This window comes from Trichosurus vulpecula, chromosome 1, assembly GCF_011100635.1.
Source record: "Trichosurus vulpecula isolate mTriVul1 chromosome 1, mTriVul1.pri, whole genome shotgun sequence".
Taxonomy (NCBI): Eukaryota; Metazoa; Chordata; class Mammalia; order Diprotodontia; family Phalangeridae; genus Trichosurus; species Trichosurus vulpecula.
The window spans coordinates 499,609,251-499,634,820 of record NC_050573.1 but is presented as its reverse complement, the minus strand read 5'-3'; the positions used below and the strand labels follow the sequence as shown (position 1 = coordinate 499,634,820).

Sequence of the window (25,570 nt, the reverse complement as noted above, 5' to 3'; positions counted from 1 at the left end):
CAGTCTAGATAGCATCAGCTTAGGCTCCAGGTGACCTGCCCCACCTGGACTGGCGTGGGGAAGGGTGGCTCATATGGTCCAGGATTCAGATGAGAATCTTCACGTCTGAGGAGGGTGAGGGAGGAGGGAACTAAGCGTCCAAGAAGCTGTAAACACAGGCCGGCCACAGTCAGCCTGGGATCTCCATAAATTCGGGAACTGGGGTCTGTGCGCCTGTGCTTCACTGAGGGGGAGGGGTCTAAGGAGGGTGCCAGCTAGGCGAGCTGCCCCGCGCGTGCAGGGCCCCCTCAAATCCTCGGGCTGACTTCGGCCCTGGATCCCGTTGAGTCGCAGAGCACTTGGCAAAGCTCGGTGCGCCCTATACCTGGTGGCAACCCAGAGAGCCCCTCACCCAACGCAACAAATGCCATCAGCACGTTCCCCTCCAGGTCCAGCCTCCCAGCTCCACGTGGTCCCCACCAGCGGACTGGCGCTGCCCAGGCCTTAGGTAGCCCAGTTCCTCTACTGCTTCCTCCGCTTCGGAGCGTCCCCAGAGGCTCAGAGTTCGGGATGGGGCTGTCACTCAAACTGAAGGGCGGGGGGGGTGGGGGTGGGGGGCAGGATGGGGTGGGGTGGAGACACCCGGCGCCGATGCCCCGCCCCGAGCCCTCTCCCTCCCTTCCCCCTCCACGGGGCAGTTAAGCGACCAACTTTAAGCGGGCATGGTGCCGGGGGCGGGCGGGTGGCGACCCTGGCACTAACTTTGTTTCAGGAACTGGGCGAGGCCGCCGGCCGCCTGCGGGCCCGGACAGAGTTCGGGGTGTGCACGGTTTCTCCTCCGGGAAGAGCACGGTCCATGGAGCAGAGCTAAGGGAAGGCGCAGGGAGAGGCGCGGTGTGCGAAAAGCAACGCCACCCAGCCCGGAGGAGGTGTCCCGGGGTCCGGCGGGCCGGAGGCGGCGGCAGCGGAGCCGCGGGCTCCCTCCAGCCGCCAACATGAACGACCTTTCCTTCGATGAGACGGCCTTGGATCCTTCCCTGGCCCTGGGCGAGTCCAGTGACATCGACTCGGCTCTGCTCAGTGACATCGAAGGTGAGTCCCGGAGAGGGAGGAATGGGATTGCCAGGGGTCCTCTCCGTGGACCTGGGCGCGTGGGAGCCCGGCCGGGAGAGGATGCGTGGCCGGGAGAGTGGCGAGGAGGGGGACGGGGCTGTCTGCGCCTCCTTTGATCTCCAGGACTAGAGGCAGCACTCCAGGATCCTCAGCCCGTCTTGGCTGCTCCTGGCGTCGAGGGAGTGTGTGTATTCGTGCTTGTGCGAGTCTCTGGCTTGGGACCCCGTGTGTGGCTGTAGAGCGTGTTTGCGTGTATCCGTGCATCTCCGCGGGCACCGAGTCCCTGGCATGCGCGCACAGTTGGGGACTCGCCGTCTGGGGGCACACTTAGAGACTCAGACTCTCCCCCTTTGCCCCCCGCCTACCCCTTCCCGAGTAGCTGTCCAGACCGGGGTAGGGGAGCGGGAAAGGGGTGTCTCATCCCTCCCCCGAAGAGCGTTCACGCCTCTTCGGGCGGCTGGAGAGCAAGGGGCTACTAAATTGTGCGGCCCCAAGCCCCGCCCCCTCGAGGGCCCTGGAGCTCGTGACGTCAGCGTCAGCAAGAGAGGTTACTCTCGGTCATTCCCTCGGCCCGCCAGAGTTCACTGAGCTCTGCTAGCACCCTGCCGCCGGGAGGGGAGGCGGTGGAGGAAGGGGGAAGGGGGAAGGGGCGGGGGGTGTGGAGGGGAAGAAGAGGGAAGCAGACGGGACTGGAAGGGTGTGGGCTTAAGACTATCCACCGAGCCCAACAACTCTGCCCTTAGGAAACCGCCCAGGAAACATCCCAGAATCCAAATTGGGGCTTTCTTAGCAATAGCTAACCCTGGCACCCTGGCCCATCCACGTGGAACTTATGATAAGCCTGTGGCTGGGAGAAGGAATTGGCCTTGAATTATACATTCATGTAGCCCTTTTAAGCTTTGCAAAGCACATAACTTAAACCTTATTTGATCGCGAGTCCAGGTATTGTGCCCATATGAAGAGTGGTCACTAGGCCGTGAATACGGTCACAGTAGTGAGTGTAGCTAGTGGGATTCTCAAACTCAGGTCTCCTAACTGCAAGTGCAGGGCTCTAAGTCGATGTCAAAATGCTTGTTTTACAAGGTGGACAATTTTCTGTGGGCAGTAGGAGGTCCGTCCTTCTGCCAGCCTCGTCTACAGAGAAACCTTGCTGTGAACGTGGGATATTTGTTCCCCAGAACATTTACCAACAGAAAACTGTACCTTTTCCCTCTCAGGGCCAGATTATTTTTCTTTCATAAGAAGTTGACGGACTGAGGCACTGATTAGTGAAGTGGGAATGGCGTAGACTAGGGTATATTAGTGAGAGATAGCTTTCTTTTCCAGAAGATTCATTCATTCAACAATAAATTTTTTATGGAAGGCCTACTGCCTGTTGGATAATGTTGTCTACAGAGCATTCTACTGGTGGTAGTGGGGTGTGCAGGGAAGGGATGGAGAGAGAGAGAAAGTTTAGATGAACATTAATAGCTAGCTCCTAGGTGGAAGCCTGGAATCGGGAAGACCTGAGTTCAAATGTGGACCCAGACACTTATTAACTGTGTGACCCTGGGCAAGTCACATAACCCTGTTTGCCTCAGTTTCCTCAATCTGGAAGATGAGCAGGAGAAGGCAAACTACTCCAGGATCTTTGCCTGGCAAACTATTCCAGGACACAACTGAACAGTGATGGTAGCTGGCATTTATATAGGCTTTAAGGTTTGCAAAGCTGTTTACAAATGTTATCTCATTTTATCCTTCAGGTAATCCAGGGGGATAGGTACTATTATCATCATTTTACAAATGAGGAGACTGAGGCAAAGAGGTTTAGTGGCTTGCTCATGGTTACCCAGATGATAAGGGTTTGAGGCTGGATTTGAATTCAGGCCTTTCTGGCTTGGATCCAGCCACCCATCCACTGTACCACCTAGTGGCCTCTTAATTAGATTAGGGAGATCCCCATTCTCTTGGCGTTCAGATAAACAGCCGTACTGACATCTCTGCCTGCCCATTCTAATACCAATAACTAATAATAAAACAATATATAGCACCTACCGCATGCCTGGCACTGTGCTCAGCACTTTTTGCTAATATCTCATTGGATCCTCACAGCCTCATTGGATCCTGGGAGGGGCTTTTACAGATGGAGAAAGTGAGACAAACAGGTGAAAGACTTGCCCAAGGTCACACAGCTAGAAAGTGTCTGTGGCTGAATTTGAACTCAGTTCTTCCTGATTCCAGGCTCAGAGTTCTGTCTGTTGCACCACGTAGCTGCTTCTAGTCCTCTGGAAACTCCTTGGTACGTTCACCCATCATGCTAGAGACCTTCTTGACATTGCAGGGATGCCAGTGGAACAAGCAGGCTGCTCGTTGGTTATTCAAATAATATCCAAAGTTACAATCTCAGTAACTTTCCCCATTCCGGTCTATGCTCCACACAGCTGCCAAACTGATGAGCCTAGGTCTGACCACGTCACTACTCTATTCCTTAAATTCCAGTGGTTCCCTGTCACCCCAAGGATCAAATAAAAACGTTTTCATTTAAAGCTCTTTTTTTTTTTTTCACATGTTACTCTCCTCCACAAACTGCATTTTCCAGCTTCCTCAGCCTTGATACTGCATCTACCACCTCGGTGCTTTTACTCTGTCTGACCTCCACACCTGGAATGCCCTCCCTCCTCACTCTCACCTCTTAGCATTCCTGGCTTCCATTAAGATTTCTCTCCGACTTCACCCCAGCCTCTAGTGCTGTTCCCTCTAACCCTTCATCTGCTCTATGTATCTTTTCCCTCCATATTTATGTACACATCGTTTCCCCCTTTCAAATGTAACCTCCTTGAGGACAAAGACTGTTTTCGCCTTTTCTTTCTATCTCTGGATAATATTTGTAAAGAGCCTAAGCACAGTGCCTGACACATTGTAACAGCTAAATAAAGTCTTGCAGATTGCTGGACTGATTGAAGCCCTCGAAGTCAAGAGCTCATTTTCACTTGGGGGGAGTCATCAAAGATTACATGGAAGAGTTGAGTTGAACTTCAAAGGAAGGGAGGAATTTAAGTAGACAGTTTGGGGGTTGCAGAAAAACTCCCATCCATGCAGGTCAAGAAGGAAGGAAACCTGCACTTATTAAGGGCCTAGCATTGTGCTAAGTAAGTGCTTTACAAATAGTATCTCATCACTACAACCCTGGGGGTTAGGTATTATTTTTTACCATTGAGAAAATTTGAGACAGTCTGAGATTAAGTGACTTGTCCAGGTTCACCCAGCCAGTAAGTGTCTGAGACTGGATTTGAACTCAGATAGATAGGTCTTCCTGATTCCTGGCCCTCTATCTATCTATGCACCATCTAAGTACCCCAAGAATATGATATCATTTAGGATAGTTTGGAGAGGGGATAGACTGAAAACAGTAGTAATTGAAAGGCTCTAACAATAATCTAGATCAGGTGACAGCTTGGGCTGAGGTGGTGGTTGTGATATTGGAGAGGTGGGAGACAGATGGTGAAAGAAGTTTCTAGAAGGCTGAATGGACCAGACTTGGCAACTGGATCTTAGAGATCTGAGCCATCAACTGGCTAAGCGCCATATTTTATGAAGGAAGAAATAGAGGTCCAGAGGTCTCATGACTCGCCCAAGGTCACAATTTACTAAGTTAGCAGAGCCAGGATTTGAACCCAGGATTCTTGACTCCAAATATGGTGCTTTTCCTGCTACCCCAAAAGAGAGAGTAGGAAGAGTGAGGGAAAGAGGAGAGTCCAATATGACTGCGAAGTTATGACTCCAGGTGGCAGGAAGGTGATGTCATCCACAGAATTAGAACAGTTGGGGGAGGAGCTGATGGGAGAAGGATGAGTTCACTCAGGGACATGTTGAGGCCCCAGGTAATAGTGCTAGAAGGTCAGCGACACTGCGAGTGGATAGTACATTTGTATTGCTTGCTTACTCTATTGATTGATGTGAGAGGCATCTGCATAGAGTTTAAAGTTGGAACCGTGGAGTGGATGAAAGCATCTAGGGAGAGAGCCTAGAGACAGAAGGAAGGATTGAGGACTGAGGACTGCATGGGCAGGCAAAATGGCTAGGGAGGTTTGTTTGGGAAGAACCAGGGGAACCAGGTGGGAGAGAGGATATTGAAAAGGAGGGAGTGATCTACTGAGGTCAAGGATTGATCAGGAGGGAAAAATGCCTTTGGATTTATCAATTAGGAGGATGTTAAATGACCTTAGAGGGAGTAGCTTCTGTGGAATGGTGGGAATGAAGCCAGATTGCCAAGGGGTTGAGGTATGGAGGTATGAGGTGGAGACAAAGGGAAAGCTGGAGAATGGATAAGCCCTTTAGAACCTTGGTTTTGGAGGAGAGGTGGGTGTGACTTGGAAATAACCTCCTAGAGCTGGATGGGTGGTGGTGGCTGCATTCTTATTTCATTCACTAGATAAGATATAAATGGAATTTTTATAAATTAGACTTTCTTAAATGTACAGAGGACACTTGGTATTTGAAAGAATCTTGGGCAAGATAGTTTGATGAAAGAAAGTGAGGAGAAAAGAAAAAAAGTGAAAAGGGGAGAAAGAAGAAAGAAAAGAAGTAAAGAGCCTTGAGTTCTAGAGGTTCTCTATACCAAGGTCTCTCAGTGACCTCAGGTCCCATGGGTTTCATTATCCCCATACCGTTGATTCCCACTCCCACTCCCACTATAGAGATGTCCAGTCTCTATATCAGTCCTAGTCACCTATGGGACATTTCCCTTTGGATATTCTGGAGACATGTTCAATTCAGCCTGTTCCAAACTGAACTCATTATCTTCCTTCCCCAAATTCCTTGTTTCTGTCGAAGGGTACCCCCATTCTTCTAATCCCCCAGGTTCACAACTTCAGTATTATCCTCAATGTCTCCATCTCATTCACCCCACATATTCCATTGGCTGCTGGATCTTGACTTTTCTACCTCTACAATGCATCTCCCTGGATGTATCCACTTCTCTTTAGTCATGCAGCCAATATCTTATTTCAGGCCCCCATCTAGTACTGTGCGAGAGCCAACTCTGATGGCTGGTGAGAGCTGACTGGTAAATTTTCAGTGTGAGCATTTACACTTGGAATACTATAAATAAATAAGTAAATGCTATAAATGTAATAAACAATATATAAATATAATAAATGATATACACATAAGTAAAGTCTATAAACATAATAAACAGTATGCATGGAAATATAACAAAAATACAAGTAAATTCTATAAATGCAATAAATTTAAGCATAATAAACAATATGCATATGAATATAATAAATATAAGTAAATGCTATAAATCAGGGCATGATTGATTGTTTCGATGACTGTCTAGAGTGAAAAAAGTGATGGAGAAAATATTAATAAGCAGATCAAACTAAAATATCTCATGTGTAACATTTATCAGTATACCCCTGATTTCCTGAGCTATTGCAATGACTCCCTAATTGGGTCTCCTGGACAGAGGACCTGGACCGGGAGTCAGGAAGACCTGAGTTCAGATTTGGTTTCAGACACTTACTAACTGTGTGACCCTGGACAAGTCACTTAAACTCTCTTGCCTCCCTTAAAATAGGGATAACAATAGCACCTTCCTTCCAAGGTTCTGGTGTGGATTAAATAAATTAATATTGGTAAAGTATTTTGCAAACTTTGAAGTGCTATGTAAATGCTAGCTATTATTAAAATGATTAAAATTGAAGTGCTATAGAAATGCTAGCTATTATTAAAGTTAAGTCTCTCCCCTTTTCCCACACAGCTGTCCTTAAGCACAGGTCTGAACTTTGTCGTTCCTCTACTCAGTAAACTCCAGGGGCTCCTTGTTGCCTGGAGGATATAATGTGGACTCCTCCTTTTGGCTTTTAAAAGCCCTTTATAGCCTGGCTCCAACTTGTCTTTATAGCCTTGTTCTACATTACTCCCCTCCCTACACTCTGTGGTCCTGCCAAACTGGTCTTCTTTCTCTTGCTCACATGGTGCTCCCATCTCCTGAGCCTTTCCACTCTATTCTTGAAATGGCCTCTCTCTCTACCCCCTCCTTGTTGGGATTCCTCTCTTTCTTCAAGATACACCTCAGGCACCACCTTCTAAGTGAAGTCTTGCCTTCCTTTAATTATCTTATATTTTATTCTTTTTTTTGGGTGGGGGAGCGGGGTGTGGCACAGTGGATGGAGTGCCAGGCCTGCAGTCAGGAAGACTCATCTTCCTAAGTTCACGTCTGGCCTCAGACACTTGCTGTGTGACTCTGGACAAGTCACTTAACCTTGTTTGCCTCATTTTCCTCATCTATAAGAGGAACTAGAGAAGGAAATGGCAAACCTCTCCAGTATTTTTGCCAAGAAAATCCCAGATGGGGTCACAAAGAGTTGGACACAACCAAAAACAACTGAACAATTAATTTTATTCTTTGCACATTTATGTATGTACATGTTGTTACTCTCACATATATGCTTGTTGAATGATCCCTTGAAGGGATGACCTTAAGTAAGTCACTATCCTTCTTTGGGTCTGTGTCCTCATCTTTGCAGTGAGAGGGGTAGATTGGATGATCTAGAAGTTCCTCTAGATCTAACATCTATGATTCTATGAATCCATCAACAAGAAGAATAATTTGAGATTTTTGTTGTTATTCAGTCATTTTGAGTCATGTCCAACTCTTCATGACCCCATTTGCAGTTTTCTTGGCAGAGACACTGGAGTGGTTTGCCATTTCACAGATGAGGAAACTGAGGTAAACAGGGTGAACTGACTTGCCCAGGGTCACCCAGCTAGTAAGTGTCTGAGACCAGATTTGAACTCAGGAAGATGAATCTCCCTAATTCCAGGCCTGGCACTCTGTCTACTGTGCCACCTACTTGCCCTATGAGATTATCATTCCCTGATTTATATTCTTGTAAACATATCTAGATTTTCAACTGGGTTTACAGAAAATGAGGGGTAATTACAATAGAAATTTTAGAATAGAGATTATTGCAGATCTTGTGGGATTTGAGCTAGAGAGAGGCAGGGGTGACCTTGAACTACTTCTAATATGAGTTTGAGACACACAGCTCGGCAACCGCAAGAACAGAGAATTGTCCCATTCATGCCTGAGTGGGTAGTGAGTGTGATGAGGCAGAGAGAAGGTCTGGCAGTAACCTCTTGCCCAAGAGTTACCTTTACCTATTGACAGATTTTGTTTTGTTTTCAATTGTTTGGTTTGGCTGGAACCCACTGTGGGCAAACAACTCCATAGGTTGATCTGAGGTGAGAGGGAGAATCAGCAGCACTTGGAAAGAAATCTAACCTCAGGGTGAGTGACTTGGGTGCCATGCTTCAGAAGCCTTGCCATCCCACCAGGCTAAAGGGCCATCTGACTATGGAGAGTTTTTTCCAGGTCAAAGGATCTTTATGTAGTCTCAGGCTTGCCAGTCTGGGGAGTTATCTCTTGCCCCTCCCTTTAGCTTCTCTTGACCCTTTCTGGTGTTCAGAAGTGACTTTCATGATCTCTCTTACCTTTGCTCCCAAGTCAATTGGGTCATTCATGGAGGGTCAGAATGCTTCCACGTTGTAATCCTGAAGTAACTGCATGGCCACATGAAGGGGCAATGAGGAAACCCTTGGAAACCCTCTCCACAATTGTGCAAACTGGGTTTCTCCCTTGCTCATTATGTGGTTGAAGCTGAGATGATTTTACCATTTAATTCTATTGTACTGTATTCAATTGTTATTTAGTCAGAAAACAATCCTGTTGAAGTCTAAGTTATACACTCCGTCTGTCCTTATAGCCTTTGACCTTCTCACAAAAGCAGGCCATGCACCACAAACTAGTCACTAAAATATTTTGGTGCTATGACAGTTCCAAAAGACCCTTGTAAAAAAATACAATCCACCTCCAGAGAGAGAACTGGTGAACTCTGAATGTATATCAAAGCTCTGTCTTTGTTTTTATTGCTTTTTTTTTCTCCAACATAGCTAATGTGGAAATGTGTTTTGCATGAATTATATTTCTTTCCTTCCCAATGGGTGGGAGAGGAGGTAGAGAGAGGGAGAGAATTTGGAACTGAAAATAAAAATAATAAAATTAAATTAGATTATTTGTTGCTAAACCCAAAAGCAGATCAGGGGAACAAACTAGAGAAGCAACAAAAAGAATCAGTTGAAAATGGTAATCTAGTGTTCAATAAATCCAAGAATATAAACTTCCTTTTTAACAAGAACTGCTGGGGGAAAATGGAAAGTAGTTTATCAGAAATTAGGTTCAGACCAATATCTTACATCATATACCATAATAAGCTTAAAATGATTGCACAACCTGAATATAAAAGGTTAAGCTACAAAAAAAAAAAAGAATGAAAGCAAGATAGGGCATTTTTCACAACTGTGATATGATGAGATAATGAGCAGGTCTGGCAGTGATCTTTTACCTGAACAAAGGATAGATGAGATCATGAATGATATGAATCATAATCATAGAAGATAAAATTTTGGCTCCATACAGTTAATAAATGTATGAATAAAATCAATGAAGGCATAACCAAAAAAACCAGTACGATAGGGAAAATACTTGCATAAAATATCACTAGTAAAAGTCTGCTGTCCAGTATATACAGGGAATTGACATACCAAGAGAGCCATTCCCCAAAAGAAAACTAACCAAAGGCTGTGAACAGTTTTCAAAAGATTTGCAACTATAAATGAGTGTATGAAAACATGTTCTGATTGATGAAATAGTAAGATAAAAAGTAATTTAAACAAGTCTGAAGCCTTGTCTAACTCCATGCGAGTTGATAGAGATAAAATATGGGAAAAGTCAATGTTGGAAGGACCATAAAAAATGAGTACACTGATGCACTGTGAGAGCTCTGAAGTGATTCAATTATTACAGATTTCAGTATGGAATTTCCCAAGAAAAGTGACTAAAGTGTCCATATCCTTCAGCTTATCAATCCCACCATTGACTATATACCCTTGGGAAGTCAAAGACACAAACAAAGGTCTGGTATCAGCAACAGTCTCTGATAACAAAGAAATGGAAACAACGTCAGTACCCATAGACTTGGAAATGTCAGGAAAAACTGAGCAAATCCGAGAAACATGGGAAGATTTGTAAGAACTGATGTAGAATGAAATGAGCAGACCCAAGGCTCCCCAATGTGCATGGAAGCTGAAGTAGAAGTCTAAGAAATGGAACAGTCGATGGAGGGTTCAGAGATGAGACAATGAAGCACACTTCTTTCCTTGTGGCAGAGAAACAGGGACTATGCTGAATGTTCTATACATTCTCAGTCATGGTCTCTGTACTTGATGTTTTACTTTGTTACCAGGGAGAGTTCAGGCTGGGGTGGGGAAAGCCTGTGATATAAGGACAAAAGGCATCCATAAAAGTTGAAAAACCCAGCACCAACAAATGTAGGTCGTGTCTAGAAGGGTGACAAAGTATAGATGGCTAAGGAAAAACCTACCCCTGAGAAGTGGAAATAGAACTCAAAGCAGAAAGGTAATCTCCAATTAATTTTCCCCCGTTCCTTCCCTAGGCCTTGGGATGGATTGAGGAAAACAGACTATAGCCTTGGACCTACCAACCCCAAAAGCAATGCTTTAATATGGGAAGTCTTGCCTGATTATGGACTTACTTTCTGACATGTTATTGCTTTGTATTAAAGTTTAACTTTTCTTTTTTGTTTATTTATTTATTTGTTTGTTTATTTATTTTTTGAAGTTTAACTTTTCAAGGCCTGTGTCCAATGAAATGTAAGTTCCTTAAGGACCAGGACTTTTTTTTATTTTTGTATCCTTAGCAGATAGAATAGGTCCCTGATATACAGTAGGTGCTTAATAAGTGCTAGTTGAATTGGAGACTTTTGAGGTGGATCAGGACTTCATCTGCTGACATAACAGCTGGAACATTTTTAGTATTTTCTATAACTGGGGCAGCTGGGTGGCGCAGTAAATAGAGCGGCAGGCCTGGAGCCAGGAAGATGAGTCTTTTCTGAGTTCAAATGCAGTCTCAGACACTCACTAGCTAGGTGACCCTGGGCAAGTTGCTTCACCCTGTTTGCCTCAGTTTCTTTCTCTGTAAAATGAGGTGGAGAAGGACATGGCAAACCATTCTAGTATCTTTGCCTAGAAAACCCCAAATGGGATCACAAGTGGTCAGATATGACTGAAAACAACTGAATGACAATCATATAATAAGAGTGTATAGGGGGGAGGGAGACTGAGAAGGTTGCAGACCACAGTCACTGTCTTCTTCTTCAGGCAGAATCATGATATTGGATTCCACCTCATAGGCTTGGATCCTCCTGTGTGTTGAGAGATAAGAGCTGAATTTCAGTTCAGTTCCACAAATTTACACACCTGCTATGTATAAGGTAGAATGCTAAGTGTTGGGGAATACCAAGACTAGCAGAACAAAACCGTTCCTGCCCTGAAAAAAGCTTCCATTTTACCCAGAGAATATAGCATGTATACAAGTAGGGATAGGAACTGGATCTCTGATTCCACTGGTCTAGGGAACTCTCAGGTGAGGAATATCCATCCCTGTACCAATGCACGTCAGCGCATTCTTTGCAATTTAGTCATAGAGGTTAAGTGACTTGCCCAAGGTCACATAGACAGTACTTATCAAAGCTGAGAACTTGAACTGAGTTCTTCCTGGATTGAAGGTCTGTTCTCCATGTATTATGGCATGTTTCTTCTTATGTATGCATAAATTTTAAAAATATGACAAAATAATTTCAAAACAGGGGCAAGTAGGTGGTGCATTGGATAGTGCCAGGCCTGGAGTCAGGAAGACCTGAGTTCAAGTGTGACCTCAGACACTTACCAGGACCTTGGGCAAATCAATTAACCCTGTTTGCCTCAGTTTCCTCATTTATAAAATGCTCTGGAAAAGGAAATGGCAAACCCCTCCAGTATCTCTGCCAAGAAAACCCAAAAAGGGGCTTATGAAGAGTGAGATAGGGCTGAAATGACCGAACAGCACCAATTTCAAGGTGGAGAAAAGGTGGTTTCTCAGGGCCTGGGGGATCTGGAGCCCAGTGAAGGAGGGATCAGAAAGAAAAGAACAAAACCCAAGTTTTGGTCCCTTTGAGATGGAATTTCCCTTATTTTTCAGTTTTTATCTCTTTCCTCTGTTTTTGTTTTTCCCCTTTGCTCCCTAGCAATCTTGGATATTAGACTCTCACCGGAGAAATTTTCTCTGAATGTGATTTCCAAATTAATTGTTTCCCTTCTGATTCTAACTGCATTTATTTTTGCTTATGCAAAAGCCTTTCAAGTTTATGTGATCAAAATTGTTTATTTCATCTTTTATGATAAAATAATAATTTCCCCCTTTTGACTGTTTTGTAACCACTTTCCTAATGTTTTTATTAAATATTTTTTCATCAGTATTCATTAGAGATTTTAGATTATAGTTTTCTTTCTCTGCTTTATTTTTCCCATTTTTGGTTTCAAGATCATATTTATTTCATAAAAAAAATTGGTAGGATGTGATCTTCCCTCATTTTTTCCAACAATTCATATAGTATTTTAGCCAATTGTTCTGTAACTGTTTTATAGAATTCTCTAATAAATTGATATGAATTTATACATAGGTGCGTCCTCATTCTTCCTTCTCCTGGTTCAGATAAGAGTGATGATGTTCATGAAATGTCTCTGGCCCCTGCATTGATGCCTATATAGTCTTCTGACATACCTCAGGAGAAATAGTAAATTCCTTCTTCATCATTTCTTCGCTAGCATATACCTTTTCCCTCCTTTTTCCTTACTCTTAAGTCAAACAAAACAGCATACAACTCTACCAAGGCCCTAACCTTGTCTTTCTTTGCTATCTCTTTGATTCTTGAAAACAGTGGGATTTTGGAGGAACAGTGGTCTCTTTCCCCTCTACTAGTATGTAAGCTCTCATCATTTAGCTCCCTTCAGGTCACTCAAATAGTTACTTTTTCTAGGCTCCCTTGTCTCCTGTGTTTGTTTCCAAGATCCCACCCAGCTGTTATTTTCTCAACAGGAATGCTTTTTCTACTGAAAATCCATATCTTTTCCCATATAGAATTATACTCAATTTTGCAATTTCTGTGTTTCTGGTTCCCAACCATGGTTCTTCTGGACCTGTTCATTTCAGTCAACAAACATTTAGCACCTACTGTATGCCAAGCAGTATGCTTGGGGGATACAAAGAAAGGCTTCAAAAAGCACTGTCCACTCTTGAGGAGCTCACAGTCTAATTGGGGTAAAACTACAGATAATATAAATTGAAAATAATCATGGAAATGGAAAAGCACTGGAAAAATGGAAAGCACTAGAATTAAGGGGATCAGGAAAACCTTGTAGAAGATAGGATTTGCTTAGTAGAGGTTTATGGCTGTAATTCTTGGTCCTGGCATGGCTTGACTTTGACCATGCTGCTTTCAGCCTAGGCTTCCTCCAGGTATGCTGAGCGTTGCTTGTTTCCTTGTGCTATCACCTGCCCAGAGGTACAAACTTCCAGCTTCAACTCCTGGATGTCACTGCCTTCTGGCTGCTCTATCTCCAGTCTCCTTGATGTGCTGGCCTTGGCCTGGTTTCCATGCTGTCACCAAGTGGGAGGCCTCAGCACCTAGACTGGCCCTTGCTTTAGGTCTTAGCTCCCTGTGCTATTCTTTAGGAGATGGGGTGTGTGTGTTATTCTTTAGAAGATAGGGTGTGTGTGTGTGTGTGTGTGTGTGTGTGTGTGTGTGTGTGGTTCAGGGCTATTTTTCTTTGTTTGTTTTTTTGACATGGCCCTCTTCTTCATTGCTAATAGGTGTTTCTCAGAGAAGCTGTGTTTGCCTAGAAGTTTTCATATAACCATTTCAACTGGGAGTCTTCCATTCGCTTTTCTGGTCTTCCCTTTCTACCCACATAGTAATCCTTGCCCCTGAAATAACTTAGCTCACACGGGAGGATAGCTCTGCCAGCTACAGCAGAGCTGGGAGTCAGAGGGAGGAAGGAGGTTGGAGTAACAACCTAGCAAAAAGACACAAGGAAGTAAAGCAGATCCAACCTTTAGCATCCCACTCGGGAGAAAGCTTCTTTTTAGCACATACTTAGAACTGCAGAACGACCCAGAAAGGTGGGACTTCAGAGAACTATCTAGTCCCATTCTTTCATTTTACAGAGAATGCTAAGGCCTAGAGAGAAGTATTTTACCCAGAATTACACAGTAAGTCACTTGAAAAGCTAGGATCTAGTCTGCTGGATCTGTAGTTGGCATTTTGGCCACTGGTCCTGGCTGCCTGTAAGTTATACCATACTGGCTCATAAACTACAGCTGATAGAAGGAAAAGAGACCATGTAGAAGGGCAGATAAAGAGGACAGGAAAAGTGAACAACCAGCAAAGCTCAGAACGTCAGGCCTGTGGTAGTGATGGTCAGCTTAAAGGTTTCCCTTCATGGGGTGGGGTCTTCAGAGAACATTTCTATCTTTACTGGCACAAGTCTAGTGATTCTGAGACCTATTTCAGAATAGGGGTGGGTGGCTTAAGGTAGAATAATAACTCACATTTAGACAATGCTTTAAAAATTTTTTCCTTTCTTCACAACAACCCTGAACCATCTCCATTTTACAGATTCCGAAAAAGGCTGAGAGAAATTAAGAGCCTTAGTCACAGTCACACTAGGAAGGGTCAAAACTAGGACCCTGTTTCTTCTTTAAAAAAAAAAAGTTTTGCTTCTACTCTTTTTTTACATCACTATCATTTCCTAATTAATATTTCATGACCCAATAAAAACCTCCATAATAATGAATAATTATAGTCAAGCAAAAAAAAGACCCCCATCTGAAAATGTCTGTCACCTTCCTGCTTCCCTGGGTTCTTTCTATTGCGTCACCTCTGGGACAGCTAGCTTGGCTTTCCCCCAGAGATGAATAACGAAGAGAGGGCAAATTCCTACATGCCAGTCAGTGACTGTGTTTGTCTGTCTCGCTTAAAGAAAGGGGAATGACCGCATATTTGAGCCCCTTTGCATGGCTGCAAACAGACGGCGGCGTGTTTGCCAGAATTCAGTGACCAGGTCTGCCAGTCGGACCTAGGCAGAAGGGACAGAAAGCCTCCGACTGTACAGCTGACTGAGTAGCAAAAAAGGAAGCCTAACAACCATTCATTCGTAGCAGCAGAGGGAGGGGGATTCATTTTTTTAAGGATAAGGCATAACTTTGTTAGGTGGTGAGGGCTTATTGGTTGTTGTCCAAGTTTGTGAGCTTAGAATCATAGGATCTGTGAATTGTAACAGGAAGGGAACAGGCATTTCGTAAGTGCCTACTTTGTGCCAGGCACTGCGTTAAATGTTTTAAAATATCTCATTTGGTCCTCACAGCCACCCTGGGAGGTAAGTGCTTTTAGAGCCTCCTTTATAGTTGGGGAGACTGAGGCAGGCAGAGGTTAACTTGCCCAGGAAACGTCTGAGGCTGGATTTGAACTCAATCTCCCTGACTCCAGGCCCTGCACTCAATCCATTGTGCCACTTAGCTGCAAGGCAACTTAGAGGTCATTTAGACTACCCTCTCCTCTTTACTGTATGCAGAAGGAAACTGAAGCTTATAACAGAGAGGTCACATAGTGGTCAAACTAGGCTTAGAACCCAAGGCTCTTGATTTCCACAATGGTAATGTTTCCATTATGTCGAAAAGACCTTAAAGGTCTCATTTTGCAGATAGGGAAATTGAGACTCAGAGAGGTTCAGTGACTTGTCCAAGGCCACAAAGATAGTAAATGACAGAAACACTGTGCCACTCTTCACCCATAGCTGGAAGAAAGTTTGGTACCATGGCTTAGCACGCCAAAGTTTTGACTCCCTTCCTTTTGCCATCTTGGTACATGGAGACTATTGAGTATCATCATGGCAGGACATCGAGGAGCTCTCCCAATAGGTTGGCTATTGGCAACTAGCAAATGGTAGGGAGCGAGTTCCAATGCTGGCAACATCACCACATGCCATTAAAAATGGCCTGTCTATAATTTTGTTATGTGCAGCCAACATGTCAACTCCACTGTACCAACGTGGTCAGAATTCCCATGATAAATGATTAATCTATAAACAAGATGAGAACCACATTGGGAATGAGGTCAGTGAGTGCCCATGCTTAGAGTCTGATGCTGAGGCTGAGGCACTGGATTCAAACTCCCCGAGTTCCACTATATGCGTCCAATGAGTATGTCACAGATACTATTGATCACAATGGGTGAGAGAGTGTAGATGGATCAATGCAAACATACCCTCATTCCTGGAAGAATGATTCAAAATGACCAACAAGCGAACAATGAAGTGTCCATAAATAATGACCAGAATAATGGATCTATTTCATAGACCCCTAATGACCTGCCTCACTTCATATTATCTGTATAGTGTAATAGAAGCATAGAAGCAGAAAGAGCCATGTCTTGTCTTGTCTTGAGGGCGATGTCTTGACTTGCTCGTGAATTGGATTTAAGGAAATACACCTGGCAGCTCAGCTCTGGCTCCTTGTTGACAGATGGGCAGATGGATGGAATGTTGTCGGAGGTACAGTAACAATTCATATGCCTCCACATCCAGAGGCAATGCATAACTATAAATATCGAGGGGGTCAACATATAGAATAGAAGGAACTAAAGGAAGGACGATATAATATTCTCCCCCCTCCATTCCCACTCCCACTATTCAAAAGGTTAGTTATATTTGGGGTTGGAGAAATATGTAAACCAAGTTTGGAAGAAGGTTGGATATGTTGAAATTACCCTTGCTGGGCCAGGGAAAAGACTGGAAAAGTGCTAGAGTTGGAGTTGATGACGGGTTCAAATCCTGGGTCTATAGCTGTGTGACTTTGGGTTAGTGAATTAGCTTCTCTGAACCTCAGTTTCCTCAACTGAAAAATGGGAACAAAAACATCAGAAAACCGACTGTTCTGCACCCAGAAGGTTGTTGTGAACACTCTGTCAATGCCAAAGTAAATATCAGCTATGACTTTAACGATTTTCTCACATTTGTATCACACTTGTTCTTTTCCAAGCATTTTTGCATCTACCATCTATGTAGTTAGAGGGGCAGAGAGCCCTTAGACTGGGAGCTGAAGTCCCTTACCTCAGTTTCCTTGGTGACTGTAATACTTCCTTAACTACCTTTCTCCCAGGTGTGTTGTGAAGTTACAAAAAGAAAATATTTAAAATGTTTCGTAACTCTAAAGGGCCATGTAAGTGTTAGTCCTTTAACAGATGGGTGAGTGTTGTGATGTTGGGGGTGGGGGAGGGCTGTGCATTCCTTCTTATTTTATTAGATAGCCACAACACCCCTGCATGGAAAGCAGGCCAGAGATGACTGTGCCTTTTTGACAGATGATAGCACTGATGGCTGGAGACTCACTCAAAGGATGCTGTGCCTGGTTTCTGCCACCTGGATCCTATGTTGTCTCGAAACCTTTTTTCACTATCTTCTGGAACGAAGAAAGAGGGTAGCGTTTCTCAAATGGAAAACATGGAGTGTTACTTTCTGAGGGATATTTTTAAGGTTTTTGTTTTAATAAGGGGGGGAAGGGCACCCTCTAGAATAGGAGGAAATGATTTTGCCAATAAAAAACGTCTAAGACTCAGAAAAGTGGGAGGTGGGGGGTGGGCGGTGGGCAGAAGATGTCACTCGTCAAGATCAAGGACCTTAGGGACAAGGTGAATTCAGCCAAGCCAAGCTTCTAAGCCCCTTCCCTAGGGTGCCAATATAACCTCTAAGATTCCCTTCTAGGCCTGAAATTTAACAATCTTATGGAAGTAAGACTTGGAAAGATACTGGACATTTTAGAAATAGAAATAAAACTCATGTCTTTTGGCAACTGGTCCCCCATGTATGGAATATATTCCCTCTTCTCCTGCCAGCATCAATCAAAGCCCTGCTCAGATGCTGTCTCCTATAGGAGCCCTTCCTTGATTGATTCAATCTGTTATTCTCTCTCCCTCTTGAAATCACTTTCTATAACTTTGTATATTTACTTATTTATACACATTATAGCCACTTGTAGGCTATAATGTAGGTGCTTTTGGGAAGGACTGTTTCATTTTTGTCTTTGTATCTCCGGTGCCAGAGCTGGTGACTTCGCCCTTATGTCTTTCTGATTACAGGCCCGGCACTCTATCAACTGTGCCACCTAGCTGCCTAGCTTAATAATTGTGTGTTGAACTGAATTAAACAATTATATAAACAAGATGAAAGCCACATTGCCACATCCAGAAACCAAATCAGTAGAAGGCTTAAATTTTTCGTGATCCTGGGCAATGAATAAATGATACTCAGTATGATGAACTTTAAACCCTTCAGGAAATGCTTTCTGATGCATCAAAAGACTGGTGTCCATCCAAAAACTGTTAGATTTCTTAGTTTGTAAGGACCAAAGAGGAGGCGTCAGGAAGCAAGGTTTTGTAAGAAAAGAAATATTTTAGAAACATGGTACTCATTACCAGCAATAGTTTGAATGAAGTGGCAGTAAGGATCAAATATAAAATTGAAACCATTCAAGAGAAAGAAAAGTGAACTTTCAACCAGAGAAAATGAAAATTAGAAAAACAAAAAGAAAAAAAAACAAGAAATTGGGGCAGGAAAATTCATCTTCACAGTTCTTAGGTTATGGTGTCACTATAAAACTGCATGGTTGTTTTGAAAAAAAAAAAAACCCAGCAGATAATCCTTTAAAACAGAGTAGTGTTACTGGAAGAAAAAGTTATCCCTTCCACATTGGGGCGGGGGGGGGGGGGGGGCGGGGGGGGGGGGGCTTGGGGTGTGGTACCTCCAGAATCTGGAAAATACAAGTGAAAGTTTTTGCTTCAAGCCCCTATTATACCTTGAGAATGGGTGGCTGTGTGATTTCAGAGGCCTTGGGATGGCTTCCCTGATTCTCCCAGAATCCTTTTAGTTTTGCTGATGCTAGATATTTCACCATTAGAAATCTCTACCTTTAACTCAAGATTGCTTCTGTTTTAGGTGAGGTGAAAAGATCAAGTCATCTGTAATTATGAAAAAGATGAGATATTGTTAATTTCGGAGGGGGGGTATCCAGACTTATTTTATTAATATACAGAACTCCTGCTGTGGACTCCCTCTCCCAATGAAGATCAGTGATTTTCTTAAATTTATTTTTAAAGTAGGACCTGGGGGCATTGAGAAGTTAAATGACTTCCTCAGGGTCATACATCTAGCATGTGTCTGTCAGGGGTAGGTCTCCGACCCCAGTATTCCACACTGCCTCTTAATTATTGTTTGCAGTCATTTCTTCCTCTGTAGAGGGTTTGGGTTGGGAGAGGGGCTCCTGAAGTCACTGGTGCTTGAGGGGGTGGATAGAAAGTGATAGGGGAATGGTAAAGACAAACTTGCTACTTTAGTGCAGGAGTAACCAGGGGTAACACCAGGGCTGTCCACAGAAAGGGACCCTTCCCCATTTTCCAAATAGAAGGTTGACAGGAGATGGCAAAACAGATTCCAGGAGAAACAAGAAGTTTTCTCTCCCTTGGACTTCTGGGCAGTTCTCCCTGTGCTGGGTCTGAAGGGTGTCTTATCTATGTGGTTTTTCTGGTATTGGATTAAAGGGGTGTAGTTGAAATGGTGTTAATTAAAGGAAAATAGGATTATAGATTTAGCCCTGCTGGGGACCTGAGGTCACCTAGTCCAGCCCTTTCATTTTACAGACTTTGTGACTCACCCAGGGTCATGTGGATAGTAATGAGAGAGACAGGGAACCCAGGTTCCCTGACTCAAATCCAGAACTTTTCCTACTGTACCTTGCTAGAAATAAATCTGTTACTCTTTCCTGGATGAAGTTGAGATTGTCCCATCTCCCCAGCCTGAGGTCTCATCTCTGGGCTGATCAGGGAATTAAATTCCTTTCCTTAGTATCAGGGTGACAGTCACCCAATCACATAATGTTGGAATTGGAATAAACCTCAGAGATAATCTAGACCAGAGTTTCTTAAGCCTTTTTGGTGGGGCAGGGTGATGGCACTTGGTGAAATCAATGGACCCTCTTTTAGAATAATGTTGTTAAATAAGTGAAGGAAATGCTAGCTGTCAGAGGTTAGTGAAAATAAAAACGTAATTTGTACCCAGTTCAAGTTAAAGGACCCCGTGAAATCTATTAATTTCATGGAGCATTTGAGGGTCTATGGATCCCCAGGGAAAGGAACAAGCATTTATTAAGTGCCTACTATGTGCCAGACACTGCTAAGTACTTTATAAATATCTCATGTGATTGTTGTGAGGTGCCATTTTAAAGATGAGGAAACCAAGATAGACCAACACTTGCCCAGCTTTACACAGCTATTAAGTCTCTGAAGCTAGATTTGAACTTGGATCTTCCTGACCCCAAGTCTAGTGCTCTCTCTATCCACTGCACCACCATGTCTCTAGGCTTCCTGGTCAACCCCCTTCTCCAAAAACCCCTCATCTATATCAGTCCTTTCATTTTACAGAAAAAGAAACCAAGTCTTCCTAACTCTGTCACTCCCCTGCTTGAGCAGCCTTCCTTTTGATGTCCAGATAAATCAGTAACCTCTTTGTTTGGGATTTGAAGTCCTTCACAAGCTGGCCCCAACCTTTCTTTCTAGCTTGATTACACATCACTCCCCCTCCTAAGAACTTTTTACATTCCAGCCAGACTAGTCTGTTTGTTTCTCTACCACTCGATATGCCAGCTCCTAACTTCCAGAATTAGTGCTTTCAAGCCTTTGAGAAGGTTGCCCTTCCTTCTCTCCCCATTCCAGGAATATTTTCCCTTCTCACTTCTACCTCTTGAAATCCGAGGCTCAGATAAGGAGCCAGCCACCTCTTACAGAAAGCCTCCTCTAATTCCTCGGGTCCCATCCCACCCCCAGTCCCAAACTTGGTATTTTTTACTTATCAGCTGCATGATGCTGTCCCCTCAGGGGAAGGTAAAATAGCCAGCATTTATATAGTGACTTAAAAAGTTTACAAAGGGTATCCTCATACCAACCCCGTGTGATAGGTGCTTTTAATTATCCCCATTTTATCGATGGGGAAATGGAGGCTTGGGGAGGGAGGGGTTGAGGAAGAAGTGACTTACCCAGGGTCATGTCAACAATCTATCCACTGTGCCACCTAGCTGTCCAAATGAAAGTTCCTGGATATCAAAGTCTGTGTCTCCAGCACCCAGCACATAGAAGGCCTTAATAAATATTGCTTAGATTGAAATGCATTGAGGACTGTGACTTGTCCAAAGTCTCACACAACTAGGAAGAGCAAAGATTCCTGACTTCCAGTCCTGTGTTCTTGCCTGTGGTAGTAGTTCTTGCCCCTGGTAGACTATTTCCTCAAAGAATGAGGTGCAAGAGAGTGGGTGGGTGGGGTAGGGAACTGGCACTGAGAAATGGCCAGCTCCAAAAATATTTCTGGCTCCCGCCCCGCAGCCTGCTTTCTGATAACTGAAATTCTAACATTATTAGAAGTTCGTTCCTTCAGTTTAAACATTTGCTGTCTCCTGGCTGACCCTCTTCTGAAATGTAGACAACCCCAGGAGACACATTCGCTGGGAGCCCTTAACCTTAATTTCATAGTTTAGTTATCATAGATGTGGGAATCCCTTACAATTGTACAGTTCAGCGCAATAAATATATGTGATAGGGCTTATGCAAAAACGTACAGGCCCTGCCCTTAAGGAGATAACATCCTGCCGTACTGGTGGAGAGATGTACATAGATACATATATTATAGACAGCGTGTACTTAGATTAAAAGGTAACTTCTGGAAAGAGAGAGAATCAGCAACTGGAGGGGGCAGGGAGGAATCAGGGTGTTCTTGGAGGAAGAAGTAGTACCCGGAGCTGAACCTTGAAGGACTGTTGTTTGTCCTTCATTCTTGAAGAGGACCAGTCTTGAAAGGACTAGAAGGATTCTGAAGGCAGCTAGATATGCAGTGGTTAGAGCATTGGGCCTAGAGGCAGGAAGATCTGAGTTCACATGTGGTCTCAGACACTACCTGTGGGACTGCCTGCCTCAGTTTTCTCAGCTGTGAAATGGGAATCACAAAAAGCACCTACTTGTGAGAATCTAGCAAGGTGCCTGGCACATAGTAAATACTTAATAAATGCTTGTTTCCTACCTACATGAAAAGCAGAGATGGGAAGAAATATATCCCCAAGGATGGATGAGGGCTTTCCCAGAGGCAGGAGATAGTTAAAAGCTTAGCGAACCTTAAGCGTTTATTTATTTTTTAAATTCTGAATTTCAAAACCAAGAAAGGAACATTTCCACACAACTTAGCATAACACAAAAAAAGATGATTCTATATGAAACAGAATTTTTATTTCACTCCACTTGCTTTTTAAGCGTATATAATAAATTCTACTCCTTACTTTTAAAACTGTCCTTATCTGTTTCCTTCTAGGGAACAGCTAACGTTCTACTGTGGCTGGAACATAGGCTATGGAGGGGAATAATGTTAACTAAGACTGAACAAGTTCTGTTGGAGGGATTTAAATGCTAGGCTGAAGAATTTTTATTTTATCCTAAAGGATAAAGAGGAGCTAGCTGATGAAGGTGTTGGGGGAGAAATCGCAACTCATCCATCTTTTTAATCCTCTGCAATTCTTGAAAGTACGTGGATGTCCTCCAGTGATCATCTACCCAGCATGCTAGGGGCCATAAGGTCTTTTGACATTAAGCGGGTATCAGTGTAGCCCTCAATCTGTGTTCATCTGTTTTCCCTTACGATTGCTTCACGATTGGCTCACTGCCTTTCCCATTTTAGTTTTCCTGGGTGAAATGGGCAATGCCATCAGATAAGTAAGAGTTTGAATCCTTAAGTCAAGATAGGTCTTTAAAGGAAGCCAACTTTGTCTCCACTTTCTTTACCTTCTCTTGGTGCCTTAGTTTACGTAGTTGGAAAATGGGAGAGACTACCACAGAACTTTTTTTTTTTTAACCTAGCTGGTAGTGAGGATAATAAGTGCCAAAGTAACCTTGTTAAGGTTTGCAAAGTTTCTCATCTGAATTCCTAGAGGCAGTTTTAAAAGGTAGGCACCATGGGTTGTGTTTTCCTAATTTGACCAGTAGGGAAAGCTCAGACAGACTGGATAGAGGCTAAGGGGCTTGTTGGCAGATACTAGTGGCCGAGATGGGATTTGAACTCAGATCAGCATTCCTCGCACTATTCTCTGGTGCCCCTCCAATTCAACGATATTTTATTATGTGCCTTCTCTAAACAGGACACTATGATTTAGATAATAGTATATAAAGCTCTTTAAAGCTCAGTATAAGTCCCTGCTTTACTATTACCTTAGCTGGTATGGGAAATTGGAATGAGTAAGCACCCCCTTCTGAGTACCTGGATATAATCAATCAACATTTATTAAGTGCCTACTATTTGTCAGGCACTCTGTCAAGCGCTGGGCATACAAAATGAGGCAAACCGTCTCTGTCCTCAAGGAGCTTAGGGTCTAATGGAGGAAACAACAGGCAGATATACTAAGCAAGCTACATACTAGATAAATATAGTTAGTAAATATTAAAAAGTAAGTCTCAGTAGGAGATAGTTAGCAGAGGGAAGGCACTGGAATTAAGAGGGGTTGGAGAAGGTTTCGGGTAGTAGAAGGTAGGATTTCAGTTGGGAAGCCAGGGAAGGCAGGTGTATAGTCAGAGCAGAGGAGGGGGACGGGTCCAAGCCCGGGATACAGCCAGAGAAGATGCCTGGGAGCTGAGCTCTGCAGTTCACACCTGTGTGATGTCAGCTCCCTTGGCCTCAGTTTCTTCACCTGTAAAATGAGCTATAAACTCCCTTCTGGCTCTAAGGCCTTATTAGGTCTTCAGAACCAAATTTAGATCAATGAGCTTAGCACGTATTAGGTAGTAGGCACCACAGAGAGGTTTATTCTCTCCCCTTCCGCCCCCAGTAAATGAGTCTTTATCGCCTAATCGCTGTACCGCTCCCTGGGACGGGTGATGGGTGTGAGGGGCTCTACTTCCCAGACCTCAGTTTTCCTCAATCTTTAACATGAAAGGGGTTGAACTGGGTGACCAATCAGGTCCCTTCCGTCTCCAGACCGTGGTGGATGGACAGAGGGCTGGACTTGAAGTTTGGAAGATGAGGAGTTTAACAACCGACCCCCCTCCTCCATGTGCTGGCAGACCCTAGGCCATTCGCTTAAGCTCGTTGAGACTCAGCTTGCTCATCTGCAAAACGGGGATCCCTGTCCCCCATTATGTATGCAGAGCTCCCTGCAGACTGAGAAGAGCTTTCCTTACGCCAACGATACTCGTATGTGGTTACTATTGCACCGCGCTGGGCATACTGTAAGCGGCTAATAAGGCATGCAGCACGTGGGAGCGCGGGGCTCCGTCCCTCCAGTGACCGAGAGTAACCCGGGCCCGCCCCCTCCCGCCTGGGCGGAGGGCGAAGGCTGAACGTCCGCGAGTAACCCCGGCCCATTCACCTTTGCCGAGGAAGTAGCTGGCGGAGCTTCGTGGCCGCGGGGCGGGGCGGGGCGGGGGCGGGGCGGGTAGCCCGGCGGGCGGCGCGGCCGCTGATTGGCGGAGGAGAATCACCTCATGTTCCAGTCGTGATTCACAATTCCAGGGTTCACTTCCTCCCGGACGGAGCGAGGGGGGAAGGGAGAGGAGGTGAGGGGCGGGGCCACGGGCCGGGGCGGGGCTAAGGGGCGGGGCCACGGGAGGGGACAGGCTGGAGGAGGAGAAAGAGGGGGAAAAAAAGTGCCTTAAAAAAACCCGAGCCCGATGACAGCTCTACTTTGTGTCTCATCTTTTAGGGGGTGTGTGTGTGCGCGCGCGCTCGGCCGGAGCGGGGGACCCCGCGAGGGACCCGGGGCACGCGGGCAGGCGGGAGGCGCGCGGTGTGCGCGCTGGGGTGGGGGGGCGCCGTGATGGACTGCACTTTCGAAGGTATCTCTCTCCTCTCCCTACCTCTCCTCTCTCCCTCCACTAGCTCCCCTCGGCTTGCAAGGGTCCGGGCTCTACATCCCGGGAGCAGGGGACCCCGTGCCCTGTGGCATCCGCATTTTCTCAGGACTCCGTCTTTGCAAGCTGGGGCGGGGAAGGAGGGGGTGATGGAGCATGCACCTTCACCCCCCCGTCATTTTCTTCTCTCCCCCTCTCCCAGTAAAATAAAGCTGGGGATAAGTAGCCCCTCCCCCATTCCTTTCTCCTCTCCCCAGGGAGCAGTTATTTGGGGATAGTAATCGGTTTGGTCCCTCTGCGAAGGGCGGTGCTTGGTGATGGGGGTCTCATGTCAGGGTCGCCCGGAGTCCCGGAGAGATGGGATTCCCTGGATGCGGTTTGCTTTGCAGATGCAGTCCCCATTTTCCCTCTGCACCCCGGCCCATTACCTTTATCACTCCCGTGCTTCAGCTCTCTGCCTCTCTGCAGGTGGGTCTTTTTGGTTATCCCTCCCCCGTGGGGGTCACACGGGACCACTGCTTTCGGATCCCTTTGGCTAGGAGTGAGCACCCACCAGGTGCGAGGGCTGTCCTAAGGAATGCTTTATTCAGTCCCGAGGTTCACTGTGGGGG

The 25,570-nt window shown here is 44.9% G+C and overlaps 1 protein-coding gene across 1 annotated transcript in view; it reads left to right on the top strand.

Moving 5' to 3' along the window:
* Positions 1–676: 676 nt before the first annotated feature.
* SREBF1 (sterol regulatory element binding transcription factor 1) overlaps positions 677–25,570 on the top strand; it is a 56,801-nt gene continuing 31,907 nt past the window's right edge. The window contains 1 exon segment of the mRNA XM_036747992.1: positions 677–1,071. Within this exon segment, the coding sequence (XP_036603887.1) occupies positions 975–1,071 (97 nt within the window). The 5' untranslated portion in view covers positions 677–974.